A 19,345-nucleotide genomic window follows, 5' to 3' on the forward strand; every position below is an offset into this window, starting at 1 on the left:
CCTCTCCGGCGTCTCGGCCAGTCCCCCTACCCATCGCGGCGAACGTTAATTATTCCACGCCGAGTCTTTGATTATTCTTCTCGGCACCCGTACACGTCATTCCGCGGAAGTGCGTCGGATCGTGCAGAATGCGCCTGGCATTTCCGACGCGCCTGCTTTTAACGCTTTTCACCTGGCCGACGAATTCCTAAATTCCTCGGCATTATAAAAATCAACACGTGTCCCACAGACGCACTCCGGAGTTGGCCTCGCCACGAGTTGCTCCTACCTACTCTTTTATTGCACCGTGAAACGGTGGCGGGCGAGAAATCACGAGCGGGAACAAACTCCGCTTTCGGCGTATATCGTACGCCGCCGCGGGAAAGTCGACGGGAGGAAGCTGCGCGGCTGTAGCGGTGATAAAATTGGCAGCCGCGCAATTCCTTTCCCTTTTCCTTGTCTTTCTTTTTCAAGAAAAAGTCCGTCCGTTTTACGCGAGAGATACAGCCGGGGGACTTGCAAGCGAGAAGGGACTTGCACGGAAGACGAAGCCGAAAGTGATTCTCGAAAGTCGGATACCTTTGCGGAATTTCTGCATCTGGGTAACTCGGGTGGAAGGGAGAGCGATGGGGGGTGGTCAAAGAGGAACATCGATAGGTTCGACGAGGCTGATTATTTCCCCGATTCCGGAGCATTCGGCAGGGTTAGACGAAAGACGAACGACGCCATTGATCCGTTGTACTCGCGATACCAAGGCCGTTCCCAGGGGACCCTGTGGAATTGCTTCCGGTCGCATTTGAACCGGCTTTCGATATTCATGCGGACGAAAGGAAGGAACGGAGCAGCCGTATATATACGAGGGCCGTCGGGTACCTGGGCGCGCGGGGGTTGGCGGATTCGTTGGCGCGTAGGGGTGTCCTTTTTCCGTGCTCGACGCCGCGGCTGAAGAGCCACTCGTCCCGATCGATCGATTGGAAACTATTCCCGGCCATTACGCCGGAGTAGTCACCGGAGGGAGAAGGACGACTTGGGCAGGGGAGGCCCCGTGGCCTCGACGAAGACAACAAACCGAGCGGAGAAAATGCCGCGCGGCAAGGGGCACGCAGGGGGCGGCAACCATCGTCCTCTCCCTCGTGCAGCTCGATGCGAGAGTGATTCATTATGCATCCGACGCAAGATCCGGGTGCAAGTGCCACGGAGGAAAGCGTGCACGCGTAACCGAGCGACTGTCGCGATAACGACCGTCTAATAACGGAGACAAAGGGTACACGCGCAATCGATCGCGCGGCTATTTCGACGGTCGACGTGCCCGGAGGGCTGCGAGCGTACCCACCTATCGCCGCCACCGTCCTAACGTCCACGACGATCACCTTTGACCCGCGGTGTCTGATTTTTCCAGCGGATACGAAACGGGGCTAGAAAAGCGTGACAAACCGATACGCGAGACGAGGTCTACGGGTTTTCTATAGGTCGCCCCGTCGTCGCTGTTGCTTTTCTGCTAGAGTAGGTTATCGTTCCAGCTCGAAGATTCGAGCATGTATAGGTGCGACGATCGACGTTATAGAACCATGGAAAATTTAAGCGAGCGAAAGGTAAATACCCGAGCGGTCTATCCGCATCGATTCGCGACTCGATATTTTCCTAGATAGCGGATAAATAATAAATAGATATCCGATACCGCGATTTTCCGCGATCGAGTATCTAAGGAGGAGATACGTAGTTAAACGTAGCGGTAGCAACGAAACGGGTTGCACCCGGAAACTGGGCAGCACGCGCGTAATTTATCGTCTCCGAGGAAGTATATTTTTACGTAATCGCGGAATACCCTCGCGAGGCCAGAGTCGAAAAGCGAGTTTCGAGGGGACAAAAAGCACCGAGTCTTTTATAGAAGGAAGGCGAAAGCTCGGAAGCTTGGCGGTGCTATCGGCTTTGCAAAGTCTCGTTTGATATTCTTCGCGCGATCTCCGTGTCGGGTAACGATTTTCCACAGCGCGATATCGAATCGAAACGTCGTCGGCGGTGGGTAATCGTTGCTCGTCGATTTTCTCCGCTGTCAAAAATGTCCGACATTTACTGCGCCGAGCAAATCAACATTCCGCCGACGTTCCCGCACATCTTGAGACAGTACGCGAAAGCCGCCATTCGTACCCAACCCTACGATCTTCTGCAATGGACGTGCGCTTATTTTCGTGCCCTCGCCAACTGCGACGTTCCCCCTGTGAAAGTAAGCGCCTAACCTCTTCGTAATTTTCTCCAGCGCGCACTCCCTTTTCTCGCCGGCAGACGTTAAAACCGTTCTTCGAGGAAGAGATAACGCTGCTAGTCGGATGCAAAGGAACGGTAGCCAAGATCGCGGAAAATGGAATCGGAGGAAGGAGAAAAGGAGAGCGGAAAATTCGCACGGCACGTTCAATCTCTGCCGGCTTCTTTCGTTCTTTCGTTCTTTCGTTCTTTCGTTCTTTCGTCCCAAGCGTGTGTCGCTGACGTATCTTTTCCACGTCCCTATTATCTTACAAAGGGTCGATTAAAGTCGGTTTCAACGGACGTTCCTTCCACTCGCCGCGGCTGCTCGAGTGGCGTCGTTAAGCGTAATCTTTTCTATAGCCCCTCTATTGTACGTTGTACGTTTCACCCCGGACGGTTTGTACCCGGTAATTAAGTGGATAGATAAGTAAATCAATCCGCCGGTGAGATTTAATTATTCCAGTTAATGCCGCTTCGTTTCTTTTCGTTCCGTTTGCATTCTACGATTCGTTTAATCGGTCTCCGGCTAAACCGGATGCTCGAAGAAGCAAGCGTTGCGTCGGTGGGGTTGGATTCTCTAACGCGATCAGGAATTTCGCCCCCTCGAGCGTGCGATTCTCATTGATTCCCAGACGTATCCCATCGGCTGCATACGCGATTTAGCGAGATTTCAAATTAAAAGATCGACAATCCATCCCGGGCCATGACCTTTTCTTCTCCGAGGCTTTCTCGGCTTTTCGCCGATTCGCTCGTCCCGGGTCTAAATTTCCCAGATTTAATCGCGATTCGTTTCGGTTAACGGAGCAGACCGAGAGAAATCGATTAACTCGGTTAATCGAAACGATCGCTATAAATTAATTCGCTCGATCGGAACCGCGCTCTGGCCGTTTATCAGCCACGCTCCTGGCCCTCCACCCAGCAGGACTTTTCTCTTTTAACGTTGATACATTATGGAGGACGTCCGTGACCGGACGCGAATAGAATCCAGTCACGGGATTCGAGCCTTGAACTATCGGATTCTCCTATTTTCCTAGTCGCTCTCTTAGGATTTTTCGTTCGCGGCTGGCGACCAGAGCAACCTCGCCCCGACATAAAGCACCGTCCGTGACCCGATACAATACTCCAAGGATTACGCTCCGGCCGAGACATTGCCTGCGATATTTTTACATCCGCGTTTCTATATGCGGACTCTCGCTGCCTGCCTCTCTTTTTCTCCATTCGGTGAATATCCGTTCAACGAGCCGACTTTCATTCCGACTTTGCTCGTTTCGAGACACGTCATCACACTCGCGATATCCAAACCATCCCATTTCTTTCGGAGAATCGCCCGTTCATCTTAGTTTCCGAGATATTCGCGTGAAACTATCTCCCTAGTCCTAGTTACGCGCATAGTTACGTTCGCATAACGGGGGTGAAGCTAACATCGGTGATTACGGTTCTTTATAAAGATCAGAGGACGCGCTGCAGTGTCCGAATCTATAAAATGGCAGCGTTTACGTCGATATACGGTGACCCGCTTATCTAATCTTCACAAGCTGAACTGTTTAAACATTCTCTCGGCTTATATAATTTCCGTGCAGCGCATGGCACGGTGTCGCATACGATCCGGGCCCGTGACTCTGCGATATCTCGGCTAATACCTGGGAAACTAAGGCCGTCCCGTTTTATTATAGTTTCGTTAAAGGAAAAAGTTGCCGGAAACTACGGTCCCCGTGTGACACGTTCGAGGAGCATGGAAATCAAAGTCGAGCCACGTTTCGTAGACGTTTACCCCGCGTTTGTTTTCAAACGAATCGCTACGGAGAGCGATTGTTAACCGGCCACGACGGAACGCGACAAGGTCGAAAGAAAATTTTCACCTTCGATCCGTCTCGTCCGCGTTTATTCCTGAACCGACGTCGAGCTACACGCGATCCTTTAACGGCCTATGAACCCACGCCCTTTCTTCCGCTTGCGTAGAAAGAATCGACCTTCCGTCGCGACTAGTCGCCACGTTACGTCGTTGTAAACTCGATTCTACGTCAATGAGTTGGCAACAACGTCCATGACCTAAACGCGCGTAGCGATCGAAGCGACTGGTGACCGTGAATCGTCAGACCCTTGTGTGGTATTTTCTTAGGAGAGATTGGAGTACCCTCCCTTCTGCCACCCGTCAGGTATCACGCCTGGTTACCTGAGGACCCTTTTGAACGTGTTCGGTCACGCGGAGAAAGTGTGCCTGAAAAGCTTGCTGGAAAGATGGCAGGGCGTCGCTTTGCCCGAGACGACCCTTTTCCGGATCCTGCTGGTAGGCAGATTTTCCCTCGGCAAGAAAGAGTGCCGGTTTTACGAATTCCTCGCGATCGCTTGCGGATTCCTGGCTAAGGTAAGCCGTCTGGCCCGAAAATAGAACCTCCCGCCTGACATTCTCCTATGAAATACCGAAAATAGAGCCCGCCTATAAGCTCTCCTCGCGGGTGGGTCATCTTTATCGCGTGCCCTAGGAGTCGTTAATCGATTCGCTGCTCCGCGAGACGCACGGCGTAGATCCCGTGATTGATGAAGGAGAAGCGTTTTTATTACGTGGGTGTATCGCGGTATAAGCTGGCATAAATCGAGACATTTTTTATCCCGTAAACGATCGGTCGAAACGAGGACAGCTGTTGTCGCGTGGTCGTTTATCGGTGTAAAATATTACCTCTCGAGCCGCATAAAGAGGATCGATCGTGGAAAACGTAATCGCGGATGAGAAAGGAAAAACGGGGCCCGGTCTGCGTTTCGTATCGCGACAATTTGCGACTTTCGTACGCAATTGTGGTCATGTCCGACACGAAACGAGCCGCTCGTTGATTAAATTTTTCTTGGCGATGCGTCGCGTGCGACCCGACGACGTGACGAGGGGGAAGGGTATCGCAGGCGCGCGAACCGCGGAGCGTTAACGATCGGTCGAGGATACATAAAGTTCCCCGGAGGGAACGTTCCTCCGGGATGTATTTAATTCACGGACTTTAATGCGAATCGATGAATCATCGTTACCGGTTGAATCAAATTAATCACCCGCCATTGTTGCCGGCTACAATTTCGCGCCGATTCACCTACACCCTTTGTGACTTGCCCCCGCAGAATCTATTCGAAACGATGATATACGTGTGCGAATTGCTGACGGAGGAGCCAGAAGGCGGCTCCGCGATGATACCTCTGCGGACCTTTGTCCGTTTGTACGAATATCTGGCGAAACTCGATTGCAGCGGCGAATGTGCCTGCGTGATAATGGAAGAAGACACGAAGGAGCTTTCTCTGCCCGTTAGCGAGCAGCCCGGCACGTCCGACTCGAGATTATACGTAACCCCGTCCAGCACCGTGCACGAGGTAATCCCGTTTTTCATCGAATCAGTGAAACGACGATGCACGTACGCCGCGTTCAATAGTCAGTCGAATCCCGTCGAAGATCATCGACTGGCGCGTAGCTTATTCGCGCACGAGTGGCGAATGATTTTTAGGGCTATTCGGACTCGTGGACGATTAATGGAACGGAAAGGGCTGCGAGAGCAAACCCGGCGCCGCGAGAGCATCGAGTGCTCTCTCCCGGCGATGACCAAATATAATTTCGTTAATAACGCACCGGTGCAAATGGAATCGCGCGCAATCGAAACGGGACCGAGGAAATAATTATTCGATGCGTCGAACCGGCTGTTCCACCGTGTTCCACCGCGTTTCGACGTGTTCCAGCGCGGCCTCCGTAAGCGGCGAATCGCGAATGCGTAGCGCAAATTTACAGAACGTCGTTTCGATTGTAGCATATTTTAGCGGATGCCTCGTTCTGCCCGGCAATCGTCGGGTAAACTCTGTCAAAATCGATCGAATCCGCGGAACAGCCGGTGTACACCGATGCCCGGGCGGGCAATTAAATGCCTTTATCGGGCACGCTTTTCCTCCCCGTGGTCGCTTCTCCCCGGGATAAACTTGTCATTTTTAATCGACCTGCCGTCAGGACGAAGATACCGCCGGGCTGGTGGATGTTTGCGGATTCACTCCGAGCGAAAGTCGATCTTCCCGGACGGTGCAGTTTTCGAAGGATTACGTTATCGACACCAGACGTTCCGAAGTCGGGGAAATACCCCGACCATCGGCCGTCTCGTCGCCGAGGGACGAGATCGAGGTTGGATCGATGGATCGCGAGACGAAGCGAAAGGACGAGGTTCGTAAATGGAGAACGGAATACAGCGAAACTTGTCGGCAATGGGTGACGTAAAAAAATCCAAGCACTCGATAAACGCGCCCGCTGGCTTAATTATGGCACGGCAACGGACGTTAAATCACCTCGTGATCGGATACCTGATTTCCCAATTCCGAGGAACGTCGAAAAACCGTGTCTCTTCAATTTCGCCGCGGGAACGAGTTTGCTGTTTGCTCGCCGTTCGTTAAACGCTACGATTTTCCTCTGGCAGCGGAGCAAATGGTAATCTCCGAATTGCTTCCCGACCGAAGGCGCGTTTGCTTCGAGGCTTGAAAAAAAATGAATCGCGCCGAGGCGCGTAATTTTCGTGCCTCTGCGATGGTAAAACGAGCCATTTCGTTTAGTCCGAGATCGCGGAAGGAAAGGCCGTCGACGAAGTCGCAGCGGTCGAGCTGCCGCGCGCTACCATCCCCGATTTTCATCTCTTGGACAGAGGCTACAGCATTTACGATCGAGACGACGACGACTCGTACGTTTTGTACGGCGAAGAGGAGTACGAGGAGAAGGCGATGGACGAGCAAATCGATGACTACCAGCCCATCGGGCTCGAAAGTATCCTTCACGGTATCTGCGAGTGTCTGGAGCCCGTTCGCGAGACGCCGCGCGTCCCGACGCCTCCTCCACCCGACCCTTTCGCCGAGTTTCTGAAAAGAATGAAACAGGAGGTAGAGGAAGACCGGCTGGAGACGCGGTTTCGAGTAGACGGAATCGGTGCACCGGTGTCGACAAATCGCATTACAGCGGTGACTGTGTGGCTGGCAGACTGCGGTCGTCGTCAAGACGGACTAGTCGGACCGCGAAACATCAGGCACTTTCTTTGTCCGGACCTCGAGGATCCCTGCAACGATAACGACTAGAGTCGGGTATGGACGGTATGGACGTTTTCGCGATTGTATACGTGCTCGATACGCTTCGACGTCGACGATGTATCGCGGTGAATCGCGATTCATCGCGATCGGTGCAGCGTTTATCGCGGATTTCTCGTTGGCTAGCGCGAGGCAGAAAGGGACACGTGTTGCTGGGATACGCGCGTTCATCCCTCTTTGTTCGTTCGTTATCTGAACTAACGAGCAATTTACGTGGCAGAGATCATTAAAATATATAGACGTTCGAATCGTGCTCGACCACCTCCATAAACCATCGATGCGTTTCGGCCGCACGCTCGCAACGTTTTATTTCGCACCGCGAAAAGTTAATAACCAACACGAAGCGCATGCACGCACGCTGTTTACCTTTTAACTTGCCGCATAAATTACGCTGGCCGGCAGTTAAATTTATGCGCGTCCCGTGCTATTCCGGATTCCTGTCACCGACTACGGGGATTCGTTCGAATTCGTCCACTTCCGGACTTGTTTTTCCGCGTTTCGAGTTTCGTTGGACGACCATTATCGTAGGTGGACGCGCGTTGATGGTCGCGCGTAATTTTCACGATTAGATGCAATGAAACTGGGTCGAAAAGGGGGAAGTCTTTCTCATATAAGCCCGTGGAACAGCAAAGTGCGCTCTTATACCCTGAATACCGCCGGAAGGAACCGCTTTTCGCCTTGCTTCTCGACATTTTCCCAAAGAGGCAGCTGCTCGCGAGCCTTAAGGTCTCGTTTTTCTCCACCTTCTTTTCCGCCTGCTGCTGCTGCTCTACCATCACGCGTGCGTCATGGGATCGTCGTCCGGGCTGGTCCTCTGGGCCCTCCTCTGCGTCGTCTGCGTTCACGCATGGGAGATTCAGTATAGGGAATTCGGAGAGGACGGTAACCTCCTAGATGATGGACCGACGGAGAGAATACAAATAATATTCCCAGGTAAGACGAAGGGAACGACAATGGCCGCATAGGGATATATATATATAGGGGGTGATGGAAGAGAGAGAGAGATCCGGACGATATCGGTGCATCGGTCGTTCGTTACCAGTTTTCGCCTCTTTCTCTCAAGCTTCCTTCCGGCAGGTACGAAATGGTGCGGAAGCGGTAACGTCGCGGAGAACCCGAACGAGCTGGGAAAGTATAACCAAACGGACGCGTGCTGCCGGACCCACGATATGTGCCCCGATTTAATGAGCTCCGGGGAGAGCAAGCACGGCCTTACTAATAAGGCCTTCTACACCAGGTTTCTTCGCAACTTTGTTCGTTTCTTCCTCGCTCTCCCGCAGTTCCCTTTAACGCGAAGCCCGCGGCATCGGTGCCGTGCTACGAGAGAAGTTTCTTTTCTGGCACGGTCGCGTCTCGAGGCAGCCGCTTTAAATTAGTTCTTCTTCCTCGAAGCGATGCTTTTTCTCGCTCCGCGTGCGCGCTTTTCCCAGGACGCCGCGTGTACTATACGAATCGGCAGCAGCAGCAACCACCGCCGCCGGTTTTCAGGTCTGACGCAACGTCTAGGCCGTTGAACGGTGGTCCAAGTTTTATCGTAGTTGCGAGCGTTGCGAGCGGAACGTTAACGATCGCGGTAATGCCGGGTTCGCGTGAACGCCCACGCGGAATTTTTCCCGACCGAATGTCCAGCGTTCGGTGAGAAATTGCGCGCGATTAGGCGTAACGTTGCGCGAGAGTTGTAGGCGTGCCTAGCCGGCTGCTACCTCGCATGAATCACTCGCCGTGAATATCGAACGGGGCCCGAGTCAAGATCAGAGGCTCTCGTTGCCCGTCGAATTCGCCAACGTTGGATAAATTGGTCGCGTGGTGCACAGGCTTCGCTACCGGCGGAAATGGGAAGCTGCTCCCTGCCTCGAGCAGTTGCTCTAATTGCCAACGTTTCGACAAATACCCGCGGCAGAACGAGGTCGAAACGTCGCGCGCTGTCACGGGGGGCAGAGCGAGGAGGAAACGGAAGAACGAATCGGGAATTTCTTAAACAGGTTAAGCTGCTCCTGCGACGATACGTTCCTCCTCTGTCTTCGCAAATCGAAAGACGGCATGGGCGGCACCGTAGGACGCATGTACTTTGACCTGCTGGGCACGCAGTGCTTCCGGCTGGACTATCCTATCGTGCGTTGCAAACGGAAGACCTTGTAAGTGTAATTTTACTCGACGTCTAAGCGCGGTTTTCCATCGATTCCACGGAATACCCGTGCAACCACGCGAGAGCGTTCGAAAACGAATTTCGTTTCGAAATCGAATTAATTCCAAGTGGACCGTTCCTCGCAGCTTTCGTAGACAATGTTTGGAGTACCAGCTGGACACGACCAAGTCGAAAACGTACCAGTGGTTCGACGTGCCGGAGTACTGAAATCGCGAGCGACTGGCAGTGCCACGACCATCATCGTCCCCGACCGAATGAACACTGTACCTCGAATGTGAAATAAAGTTACAGACAGTCTTGAACACGATCGCAAACGATCCGGATAACGCGCCCTATTAAACTTACGACGTCGCGTGAACGTCGACGAGCGAGATAAACGAATTCTTTACGCGTATATCACCACGCGGGTAAGGGAAGGGAAGAAGAAGAAGAAGGGAAAAAAGAAGGGCGAAATTACGTCGAAACGGAGAGAGCGAGGCAACGAGCGAGTAGCGTGAAAGATAAGCGAGGAGAGTTGAATTGGCCTCACCTTTCCGCGCGTTTTCCTCCATTTTGCTGGAGAGGGTGTGCGGGCAGCTGGCGCTTAGTGGAGGATTTCCCCGGAAATTTATGTCCGGATCGAGCGCAGCCGCGCCGCACCACGCCACGCCACGCCACGCCACGCCACGCTACACCACGCCACGCCACGCCTCGCCTCGCCTCGCCTCGCCTCGCTTCGCCTCGCCTCGTGCCGTCTCGCCTCGCCGATTTACAACTTCTCCCGCTTACCTGTGCGGACTCGGAACGCGCATAAGTACGCGAACTTTGTTTCAGCCTGGGAAATTTTCCAACTATGCTTTATCGAAACTGTCCCGTGACTCTCGATCAGCCCGGCGAAACGAATTTTTCGATTTATCGAACGGGGACGCTTGCGAGCCGGCCGATACCGCTACGAAAATAACGTCGTATCTGCGAAATCGTGGATATTTCTACACGACTTTCCACTCGAACTTTTATCTGGCAAATCTTTATCGCGACACGCTGCAGGCAGGCAGCGCGAGATTCCCCTGTGTAATAAGCCGGACAGCGCGCAGCTTCCAAAATCGAACAGCGCGATGTTCCTCCGAGTTGCAGCTCTTCCGTACTCGGGGGATTCGCCGTGTTCGTTTCTATGTTAATTCAACGCGGCCTATAAATCCCGGAAATTACTCGCTTGTAATACAAACACTCGGGCGTATCGTGAATTTATTAAGGCGTCAAGTGAAATGCGCGCATCCCGTTGAATTAATTTCGTCTAGTTACGCGCCGGGAAGGTGGCCAGCAGCGATGGTCGCGCATTTCCACGAAACTGCCCGCACCGATGGGGCGCGTCGATGGAAACTTTGTACGTCGGATAAATAAAATGGACACGACTTCTCGCAAGGCGCGTTAAAAGGTGTAATAAAAAATACCTTTAAATATTTTACTGCCCTAACCAGTTATGTCCGTACGCTTTTCGAGAGCTGCGATTCGACGATAACGAACGGGGGGAAAAAAAAGAAGTATCGGAAAAAGAAGAAAGAAAAAAAAAGAAAGAAACGAAAAGGTAATAAATCACGGAGATAGGAGTTTAATCGAAAAACCGTGGAAACGACTAGAATTGTAGTCGTGGCACATCGACCGATCGTCCTTCGATCTGGAATATTTTTTCACTCCGTGTCCCGGTCGTGGTCAGTGATGCGAATGGTGGTTTGATTTCAGACGTGGCGGCCTCGGTGGAGTTCCACTTCGAGAACAAGGACGGCGGATTCTTTCTGAAGCACATACCGAGGCAGTACTACCCCGTCAGAGGGGATTCCATTCCGGCGATATCTCCGTCGACGGGGACATTATCCAACGGAGTGTCATCTCCGCCACCGGGCTCCGTTTTCTCGATAGACAAATTCACGGTGTTTCAGACGAGCGAACCCGTGTCCGTTCGAGCGATCTATGGACCGTTTAGCACGAAGCAGACCGTACCGGCACGCTACATAGTTCCGGATCCGTTGGACGCGTTGCCTGGCCCGGAAACGAGGCGAAACCTGACGGCTGCTACGATTCTGGACGCGCAGGAGTTGGGCGCGCGTCATCTGGACATGTCCGCTCATCTGGTTGGGAACAGCGTGCCGCGTGACTCGCCCGTCCTAAGAGTACTTTTTCATGCCGGAAGCGAAGCCGGTGGAAGGCGTCAGTTGTTGCTCGCCCGACATCAAAGAGTCTGCGTGGTCCTGCACGCGAGCCTGGCCACTCCGTCGAGAAGTACCGCCAACAGGAACAACGGCAGAAGCTACTCCTCCTCTTCCTCCTCCTCCTCTTCCTCTTCTTCCTCCTCTTCCTCCTTCTCTTCCTCCTCCTCCTCCTCCTCCTCCTTCTCCTCCAGTTCATCCTCCGGTTCGGCGCTAACGGCAGCCTGCAGTCCCGATGGAGAGAACGGAGTTTGCCTGGCGCAGATCACCATACCTGCCGATTGGTGGGCACCGTTACCTCCTCCGGACGCTTCCGGCCGGGTCAAGGTCGCCAAGAGCCTGCCCAGGCTCGTGCAGGTCGCTTACTCGGTGCTGGAGCCACGGACAGAGGAGGCTGGCACGCCTGACAACGGGGCTGGCTTCTGTAGGCCCAGAGTTCAGATCCAACCCGTCACGCCGCTCGGTCAGGTGCCCCTGTCTCCGAACCGGGTCGATTACAAGGAGCTCAAGGCCGACGATTCGTTGACTCTATTGGTACCCCATGGTCCCCTTTATCCGAGGTCTCGGTTGCACGTTCCGGCGTTCCTGCATCCGTCCAAGACTACCGATTCGAGGCAGGAAAGGTCACCGGTCGTCATCGCCGTTTACCTCAGGTGAGACAGAGATCCCCCCGTCCTCGTTATTAATCCCTCGCGCGTAATCGCACGGTCGCCGCGAGTAGCCGCGATAAAACGGTTTCGCGTCGCGAGGTAGTTGAAAATATTTTACACCGGGGATCTCGGCGGACGAGAAGCGATTTTCCCTCCCAACGGGAAGTTAGTTACGTAATAACGAATTAGCGATAACGGCGGAGTGGCCGGTTGCAGCTTTCGCCGGCGTTGCTCCGATTCGTTGCGTTCCTTTTTCCGCGTAGTTACGAGCCGTTGGAAAAGTAATTACGAAAAAGACGAAGCACTTTTCGCAACGGGAAAACTTGGCTGACAACGTGGCTCGGGATTGCACGCGGAGTCAAAACGTTTGCGAGGCTTTTTCGTTCCGCTCCCCTCCGCGTGACCCGCGGTTCAAGTTCAAGACAGTCGCTGCCGGAACACGCTTGGCAACTCGCGTTTCGTTTTTCGTTAATACGCGCAGCTGAACGGTGAAAACGCGCGAAGAAATATACGGCAAAGACCGAGTTGAAATTCACTTTGCTCGCTTGTTCCCTTTTTGCGGGATCTCGCGTTCGCGCGCGAGTCAACGTACGTCCTCGAAAACTGTTTTAGTGCACCCCCGGGGGAGTGGCGGGCGGTCTCGGGGAAAAACTGGGACGGGGAGGAGAAGCGGGACAAAAATTTTCTAATTGGACGAGTCGTCAAGCACGCCGCGTAAAGTTACAACTTTTCCATTGTTAGTAAACTCTCTAGCAGTTTCCTGCTCCTTGTCCTCGCCGTCCCGTTCGTTCGTTCTCGCATAAGCGATTCGCGGCACGGTAATCGGTCCCCGACCACTCCGAACAATTTCACCGTGACCTCTTTTCCCAGTCGACATCGTTGCCTGATAATTGCTATCGAGTCCGATTCGCTGCGAAACGCTAAGTTCACGGGTCACCCGGACCGTCGGCCCGATTTTTCCCAACGCGAACGACCCTCGTCCCTCCTCGAGGGGGACGAACAAGAGGTTTCGCGTCGTCTCGTTACCTCGCGTACTTTCTCGAACGGAGAAACGAAACTTTCGAGGTCCTCGTAGGATTCCGACGAGTCCATTGGCCGAATCGAATCAATTTCCACGGGGCAATTTTTTCCGTTTCGATTCCGTCCGAACGTAGCGCGCCGCGATTCGTAGGCGAGATTAGGAGATTACGAAGATCAGGGGGCAAATAGCTCGGACGAAAAACAATTTTCGCGAAAGGATTCGCACGAAAAGTCTATTTAGGCGAATTAGCCTATTCCCTAACGAGGAATCAAAAGCGCCATCGTCGTCTCGACGTGCTTGCAAATTCGATTGCGAGCGTAGTTTACACGCGCTATTCAGCCTCGGCCGAGATAAAAGAATTTTTGCTCGCCCGGTTTCCTCCGGTCTTATCTGAAAAACGTCGATTTATTTTTCGTACCGTGGCCTCGAAGCTTTCTCGAAGTATCCTCGTTTTATTTTTACGATATCGGCTCCCATGTCAGCCAGGAATTTTATATAATCGGTGCTCGCTCGCGGCTAGACGTTTACAGCTGTACCATCCGCGATTATCCGTAAATCCCGTGACTCCGATCCGCTCGCGAGTACCTCGCGCGTCTCGCGACGGGACCGTGCGCCGATCGGCGCATCGGGCGTTTTCTCCGTTTCGACGGTAATTATCGGGCGAATTATCGGTAGCGGGACGTAGCTTAATCGAGCGAGGGTTTCTCTCGACGGCGGGAGACCGGGAAAACGTCGTTTCGTTTCGGGATCGATCACGAGCCGGTACCGGTGATGGAATAAATCGTGGCCGTTACGCCGACATCGATCGTTCGTCAACGCGATCCGGAAAGCTTGCCTCCGCCTGTCGAGATCGGCGCGATAACCGACCGCTTTGCACGTCGCCGATTTGTATGTAAATGGCAACCGATGGCCCCGCGGAAATAACTCGATTGGAACTCGTAATTGCATCGACGGAATGCCGGTTGCCTGCGAGCACTGGACAGAGGGTCGCGTTGCGCGTGGAGGGCGAGCTAAGCTTCCCGGCAGCTATTCTCTTCCGCGTCGCCGGTTCTTTTCAAAAGCCGGCCAATTCTTGTCTCTCCCTATCGGCACACCGGCGAGTTTACCCTTGCCTCGGCTAGAAAGCGGCTAGCCTTTTCGCTCGCGCGTGAATATCGCGACTAACCGGCGTACTCCCGCAACCTTTCGCAACCCTAATTTGCCCCTAACGCGGACTTAACTCGATTAGCCGGGGAAGCTCGGGGGGGTCGGTTTGCTTCGAATAATCGGCCTCGGCCAGGTGTAATTCGATTTGAAAAAATCGCGTTCTCGTTCCCCTTGACCAGAGTCTGGTTCGGCAGCGCCTATCATCGATCAGCCGAGCTGCTTGGTTCGCGGGAACGAGGCCGAAGCGGAAGACTTACTCGCCCGGCGGGCCCGCAAATCGAATCTGCAGCTTGTTTTGCATCCTCCATCGAATTAACCACCGTTTTGCCCGACCCCGTAGCTCCGCGCGGTGCCGCTAGACGCTGTTTGCTCCGGGGAGACGGTCTCTGGATAATTCACGGGACCGATGGTCCGCGTCGTGCACCACGCCGCTACCGCGTATCGATTTCGCGGAGCCGCTACTTTTCCAAAGCTCGCGTTTTCCCGGAGCATCAAAAATACGCCGATTCGCGGGGAAAACGCGCGAAAATAACGGCGGAGGAATGATTCGTTCCAATTACGGTTCGGCTGGCGTGCAACGAGGAAACCGGGAGTATTACCTGACCCCAAAGCGAAGAATAACGACGTTGAACAAACGTCGAAAATCTAGCTGCGCGTTTTTCGCCGGTAGCGAAAGGGAGGAACGAGGATGCCGCGCGGTTGCGTAAAATTTCATCCACGTCGGGTCTCGAGTCGAATTCGCAAAAATTCCCTACCTCCGGCGTTGCGTCCTTTCGTACACCGGATAACACTGGACTCTCTCCCCAGTGGATGCAAGACCGGTGCGCCTCGTTTCCCGCGCGAACGACCGGCGAACAATAACTAGGCGATACTCGAGCGATAGCGCGAGGCGAATCGCGCGAGCGAGAAGAGGAGCGGAGTAAGAGAGAATCGCGTAGATATTTATCTGGCGTGGCGTCGGATAGACGGCGAGCATCCTCGCGCATCGTAACTTCCCCGTAACACCGACCCCGTGACCCGGTCACGTAACTGGAGCGTGAATTCTCGGGAGCAAAGACTCGGAGAGAGAGAGAGAGAGAGAGAGAGAGAGAGAGAGAGAGAGAGAGAGAGAACGTAGGCGAGCCGGCGTCGCGACGCCGGGCAAACGTCCTTTCGAGTGGCCACGACCACCGCGAGCTTTTTCCACCCGTTTCGCGAAGCTCGCCGATCGACTTTACCCTGGGTTGGACGCGAGAAAATTCGTTCGTAAGGTCCGAAGACCGCGATGGCCGCGGCGAAGATCGTCTAGGGGGAATACGCTTCCCTTTGACGGCTGTCGCGGCGTTTAATTACGACGGGGATTAATATTCCTTCTTTTTCCCTTTTCCGACGACGAGGATTAGGCGGTGGCGCAGGCGATTCGCGCGTAACACGTCGCTCCGCTAATTAAAACGCATTAGAGGAGCGGTTCGCCGGCGAGGACTGCCGAGGACTGCCGTTAATCCGCGTTTTCGGGACGTTTTAATTACGTCGGCTGCCGATGCAGTGCGTACATCTCTCATTATTAACTTCTCGATATTGCGGCTCGCCAAGCGTGTGCCAGTCTCCACGGAGCCGATCGTTTAAATTGCAATCTTGCGCAGCAAACCGCGACGCGACGGCCGCCGGATGAACGATTGCCCGCATTTCTGCGGCATCGCTGAACACCGGGGGACGTCTTTCGCCGCGCGATATCGCTCGAAACTCGAAGCGACGTTATTTCGTTGAAAACCATGCGAGAGAAGCGTCATCCCGCTCGACCAATCGACCCGCCACCCTCCGCCTCTCGTCTCTCGCCTCTCGCTTCCTCGCCCCGCCGTTTCAATTCTTTCGATTAATTTTTACCCAATTCTCTTTCATCCGGATTTTTCCGCGTTATTGATATTCCGCGACGTCACGTCCGATATATCTTTGTTATCGCGTCATGCTCGCGCTTTTACACAGGATGACCCTCGACCCGTAATCGAATCGGACGAGCGAAAAATATTTTTCAAACACGCGCAAACAGGAACAGGCGAGGCAGATTTTCTAGCTCGCGTTACTGCGAATCACTCGCGTTCGAGGGGCACGTCGAGTGGATGATCGACGTCGCGCGCCATCGCTGCGGGGGAGGGAAAACTCGCGATATATAGGCTGCCTGGATTCCAGGCAAACGATTTGTCTAAACGAAGCCCGTTCCCATGAATAGCCACCTTCGTCGGCCGTATTTTATCGCGCTCGAGAAAATTCAATTTCCAATCCGGCACTTTGTAATCGGGAGGATAAGGCTCGCGGTGCGACCCGATGCGTCGAGAACGAACGAGGATGATTCGTACACGCCGCGCCGTATTTTCATTCGCGCGCACATTTACCGGGCCGAACTTTTCCTTTTCCGCGGCATATTGCGACGGATATTGCGAGGGGAGACGAAAACGACGCGACTGGGGGGAGAAATAAAAATATTCGTACGGAGAAGTTTAAAGGAGAGGAGAGGTTTGGCGCAACGACGGCACTCCGGGGGTGGTTGCATCGCGGACGAGGGCGTCGCGCGGTTGCAACGACGAGCGCGAGAACCGTGGCGAGGGTTGAAAGTGTGCCGCGTTCAGGCTAACGGGCTAGACGCGATCGAACGGAAATCCGATAGGTACGCACGAAGAAGGTGACGCTTCGTTTGCAGCCGGCTAGGATAATTGAAAGAACCGAGGGGCTGGAAAAGTCGACGAGGTGTGCCCGGTCGGTCGCATTATTCCAAGGAGTTGAGCCGATAATTGCCGGGCCGTGCATCGATCGCGCGCGCGAGAACCGAGCTCACGGTTATCGGAAAAAGTAGCGCCGGAGAATTATTTCACCCTTGAACCCGTTCGCGGCTCCGTCTTTTCCGCGTTCGAACGCTTCCCCCTTTTCTTTTCGCCTTCCGTTTTCTATTTTCCTCGCCTCCTTTCATCCGTTTGTCTCCATCGCCGCGTTTTAATCGCCGAGTTTTTTCTCCCCCTCGCGATATCCCCGAGTCGTGAGGGGAATATTTTCCTCGGCAACCGCCACCGATCGAAATCGCGCGTTATTATCTCCGATTCGCGGAACAGACGGCGCCAACCGAACGATCGAGTTATCGACGTCGCCATTAACGTCGCTCTAATCGAGTATGTTTGACGAATGTTTCAGGGCCAGGGTGAAGTCCGGCGTGAAGATCTTGGACGCCTCGTCGAGTAATCCGGACTGGATCGTGGACAGCAAGATAAACGCGAAGAACACGATCGCTACCTTCATCGCCAGGCGAAAGGAGAATGCCTCGCGATTGCCAAGCGCGTAAGTGCGTCACGATTTTTCCGACCACGCTTTCCTTATCTTCGCCGTTATTTTTTGCCCCCCTCCCCGTAAAAATCCAACGACTGACTCGAGGTCGGAACGGGAAATGAAAACTAGTCGTGAGACGTGTGTAATTTTCCTTTATTGCGACAATTTTTCGAAAAGAGATACGTCGGCGCGCGCGATACATACGTGGATAAGCGGACGCTTACGACGGATATTAAAAACCGCGACGCATTTTACATGGTTGGATCGTCGAACGGCGAAATACGGTCACGGAATTCGCGCTATCTGAGAAGTAATGCGCGGTAAACAACATACGTATTGCGACATTCGACGCGTTTCTTTCCCTCGTCAACATGGCCATAGGATGTACCCCGATAACTTTTCTTCTCAGCTCGTGCAATCTTCCCGAATTTCCTCGTTTTCCACGGATCAAGTACGAAAATTATCTTCTACGCTAGAGGCTGCTCGTTGAGCTTCGATCAACTGTGTTACAGCCACGGTTTAGTTTTCTCCTCGGAAGAGGACTTGCTCACCGAAACATTGCCCTGTCCATCAACGTCCCTCTTGTACTTTCTCCTCTTGCACCCTTTCCCTCCGTTGTCGTCGTCGTCGTCGTCGTCGCTGTCGTCATTGCCGTTGCAGCCGCCCTTTTTCTTCGACTTCTTGCCTTTCTTGCAATCATCGTCATCGCTGCTATCGTCGTCGTCGTCGTCGTCGTCGTCGTTGTTCTTTTTCTTCGACTTTTTGCAATTATCGTCATCGTCGTCGTCGTCGCTGGAAGAACTGCTGCTACTGCTGCTACTGCTGCTACTGCTGCTGCTACTGCTGCTGCTACTGCAGTCGCGGTCGTCGTCATTTTTCTTCTTGGCCGATCGTTCCAGCCTCGCGGGAGGTTCTTCCTCTTCCTCTTCCTCTTCCTCCATCAACGTCTCCACGACATCCGTCACTTCTCTCTTCGCTTTTCCAGCTTTCCCAGTTTTCTCCTCGCTACTGCTGCTGGATTCCTCGCTGGAGGAGTCCGGGGTCTTCTTCGCGACCGCCACGTTCGCCTGAACTTCCGGTACATTCTGCTGCGCCCTCGGTTTCGCCTCGTCGGCCACTGGCTGAGCCTCGATGAAGATCGTGGAGGCCAGCACGGCGGACAGAGCGATGATTATTAACGCGATGGAACGCATGTCGTGCTCTCGATGATATTTCACCGGCTCGATTCGCGATATCGAACTTGTTCGGTTCGTCTGCTCCGGCGGTCTTATATAGCGGTTCCGACCGGGCGGCTGATAAACTCTCGATCGAAAGAAGGACTGACGTATCGAGCAGGGAGCAGTGGTACTCATGGGGAACGCGGATGCCGATAGGTCGCTCGCCCGGCCAAGATTAATCCGTTATTGGATTATCGTCGGATCGCGATACAACCGCGCGCCGATATTTCTCGTAGACGTGATCTCGAGTCGTGGTAAATTGCTTTACTCCTCGAGACGATACTCCACGTTCGTTTCTCTCGTCTCTTCTCGCAGTGAGCGCGGCTGCGTCGTAAAAGTCTAACGTATCGACGTAGCCGAATAGCGGTCGTCTTCGCTCTCGCGCT

The 19,345-nt window shown here is 53.8% G+C and overlaps 2 protein-coding genes across 4 annotated transcripts in view; one reads left to right on the plus strand and one right to left on the minus strand.

Moving 5' to 3' along the window:
- Nucleotides 1-19,345, plus strand: part of dtn (transmembrane protein 132C dtn) — a 52,760-nt gene that overhangs the window by 22,394 nt on the left and 11,021 nt on the right. For all 3 annotated transcript variants that reach the window (XM_017911288.1, XM_017911290.1, XM_017911291.1), the window contains exons 2-3: nucleotides 11,171-12,287; nucleotides 17,611-17,754. In XM_017911288.1, the coding sequence (XP_017766777.1) occupies nucleotides 11,171-12,287; nucleotides 17,611-17,754 (1,261 nt within the window). The remainder of the gene's footprint in view (nucleotides 1-11,170; nucleotides 12,288-17,610; nucleotides 17,755-19,345) is intronic.
- Nucleotides 17,878-19,006, minus strand: LOC108555564 (uncharacterized G-patch domain protein DDB_G0278987). The gene has a single exon (XM_017911292.1). It carries the CDS (start codon nucleotides 18,933-18,935, stop codon nucleotides 18,249-18,251), a length of 687 nt encoding a protein of 228 aa, XP_017766781.1. The 5' UTR covers nucleotides 18,936-19,006; the 3' UTR covers nucleotides 17,878-18,248.

The sequence above is a fragment of the Eufriesea mexicana genome, unplaced genomic scaffold (genome assembly GCF_001483705.2).
Source record: "Eufriesea mexicana isolate 0111107269 unplaced genomic scaffold, ASM148370v2 scaffold124, whole genome shotgun sequence".
NCBI lineage: Eukaryota > Metazoa > Arthropoda > Insecta > Hymenoptera > Apidae > Eufriesea > Eufriesea mexicana.

What these genes read in the sequence shown, in the direction of transcription:
- LOC108555564 (XM_017911292.1), bottom strand. Translation starts at nt 18,935, where the DNA reads ATGCGTTCCATCGCGTTAATAATCATCGCTCTGTCCGCCGTGCTGGCC.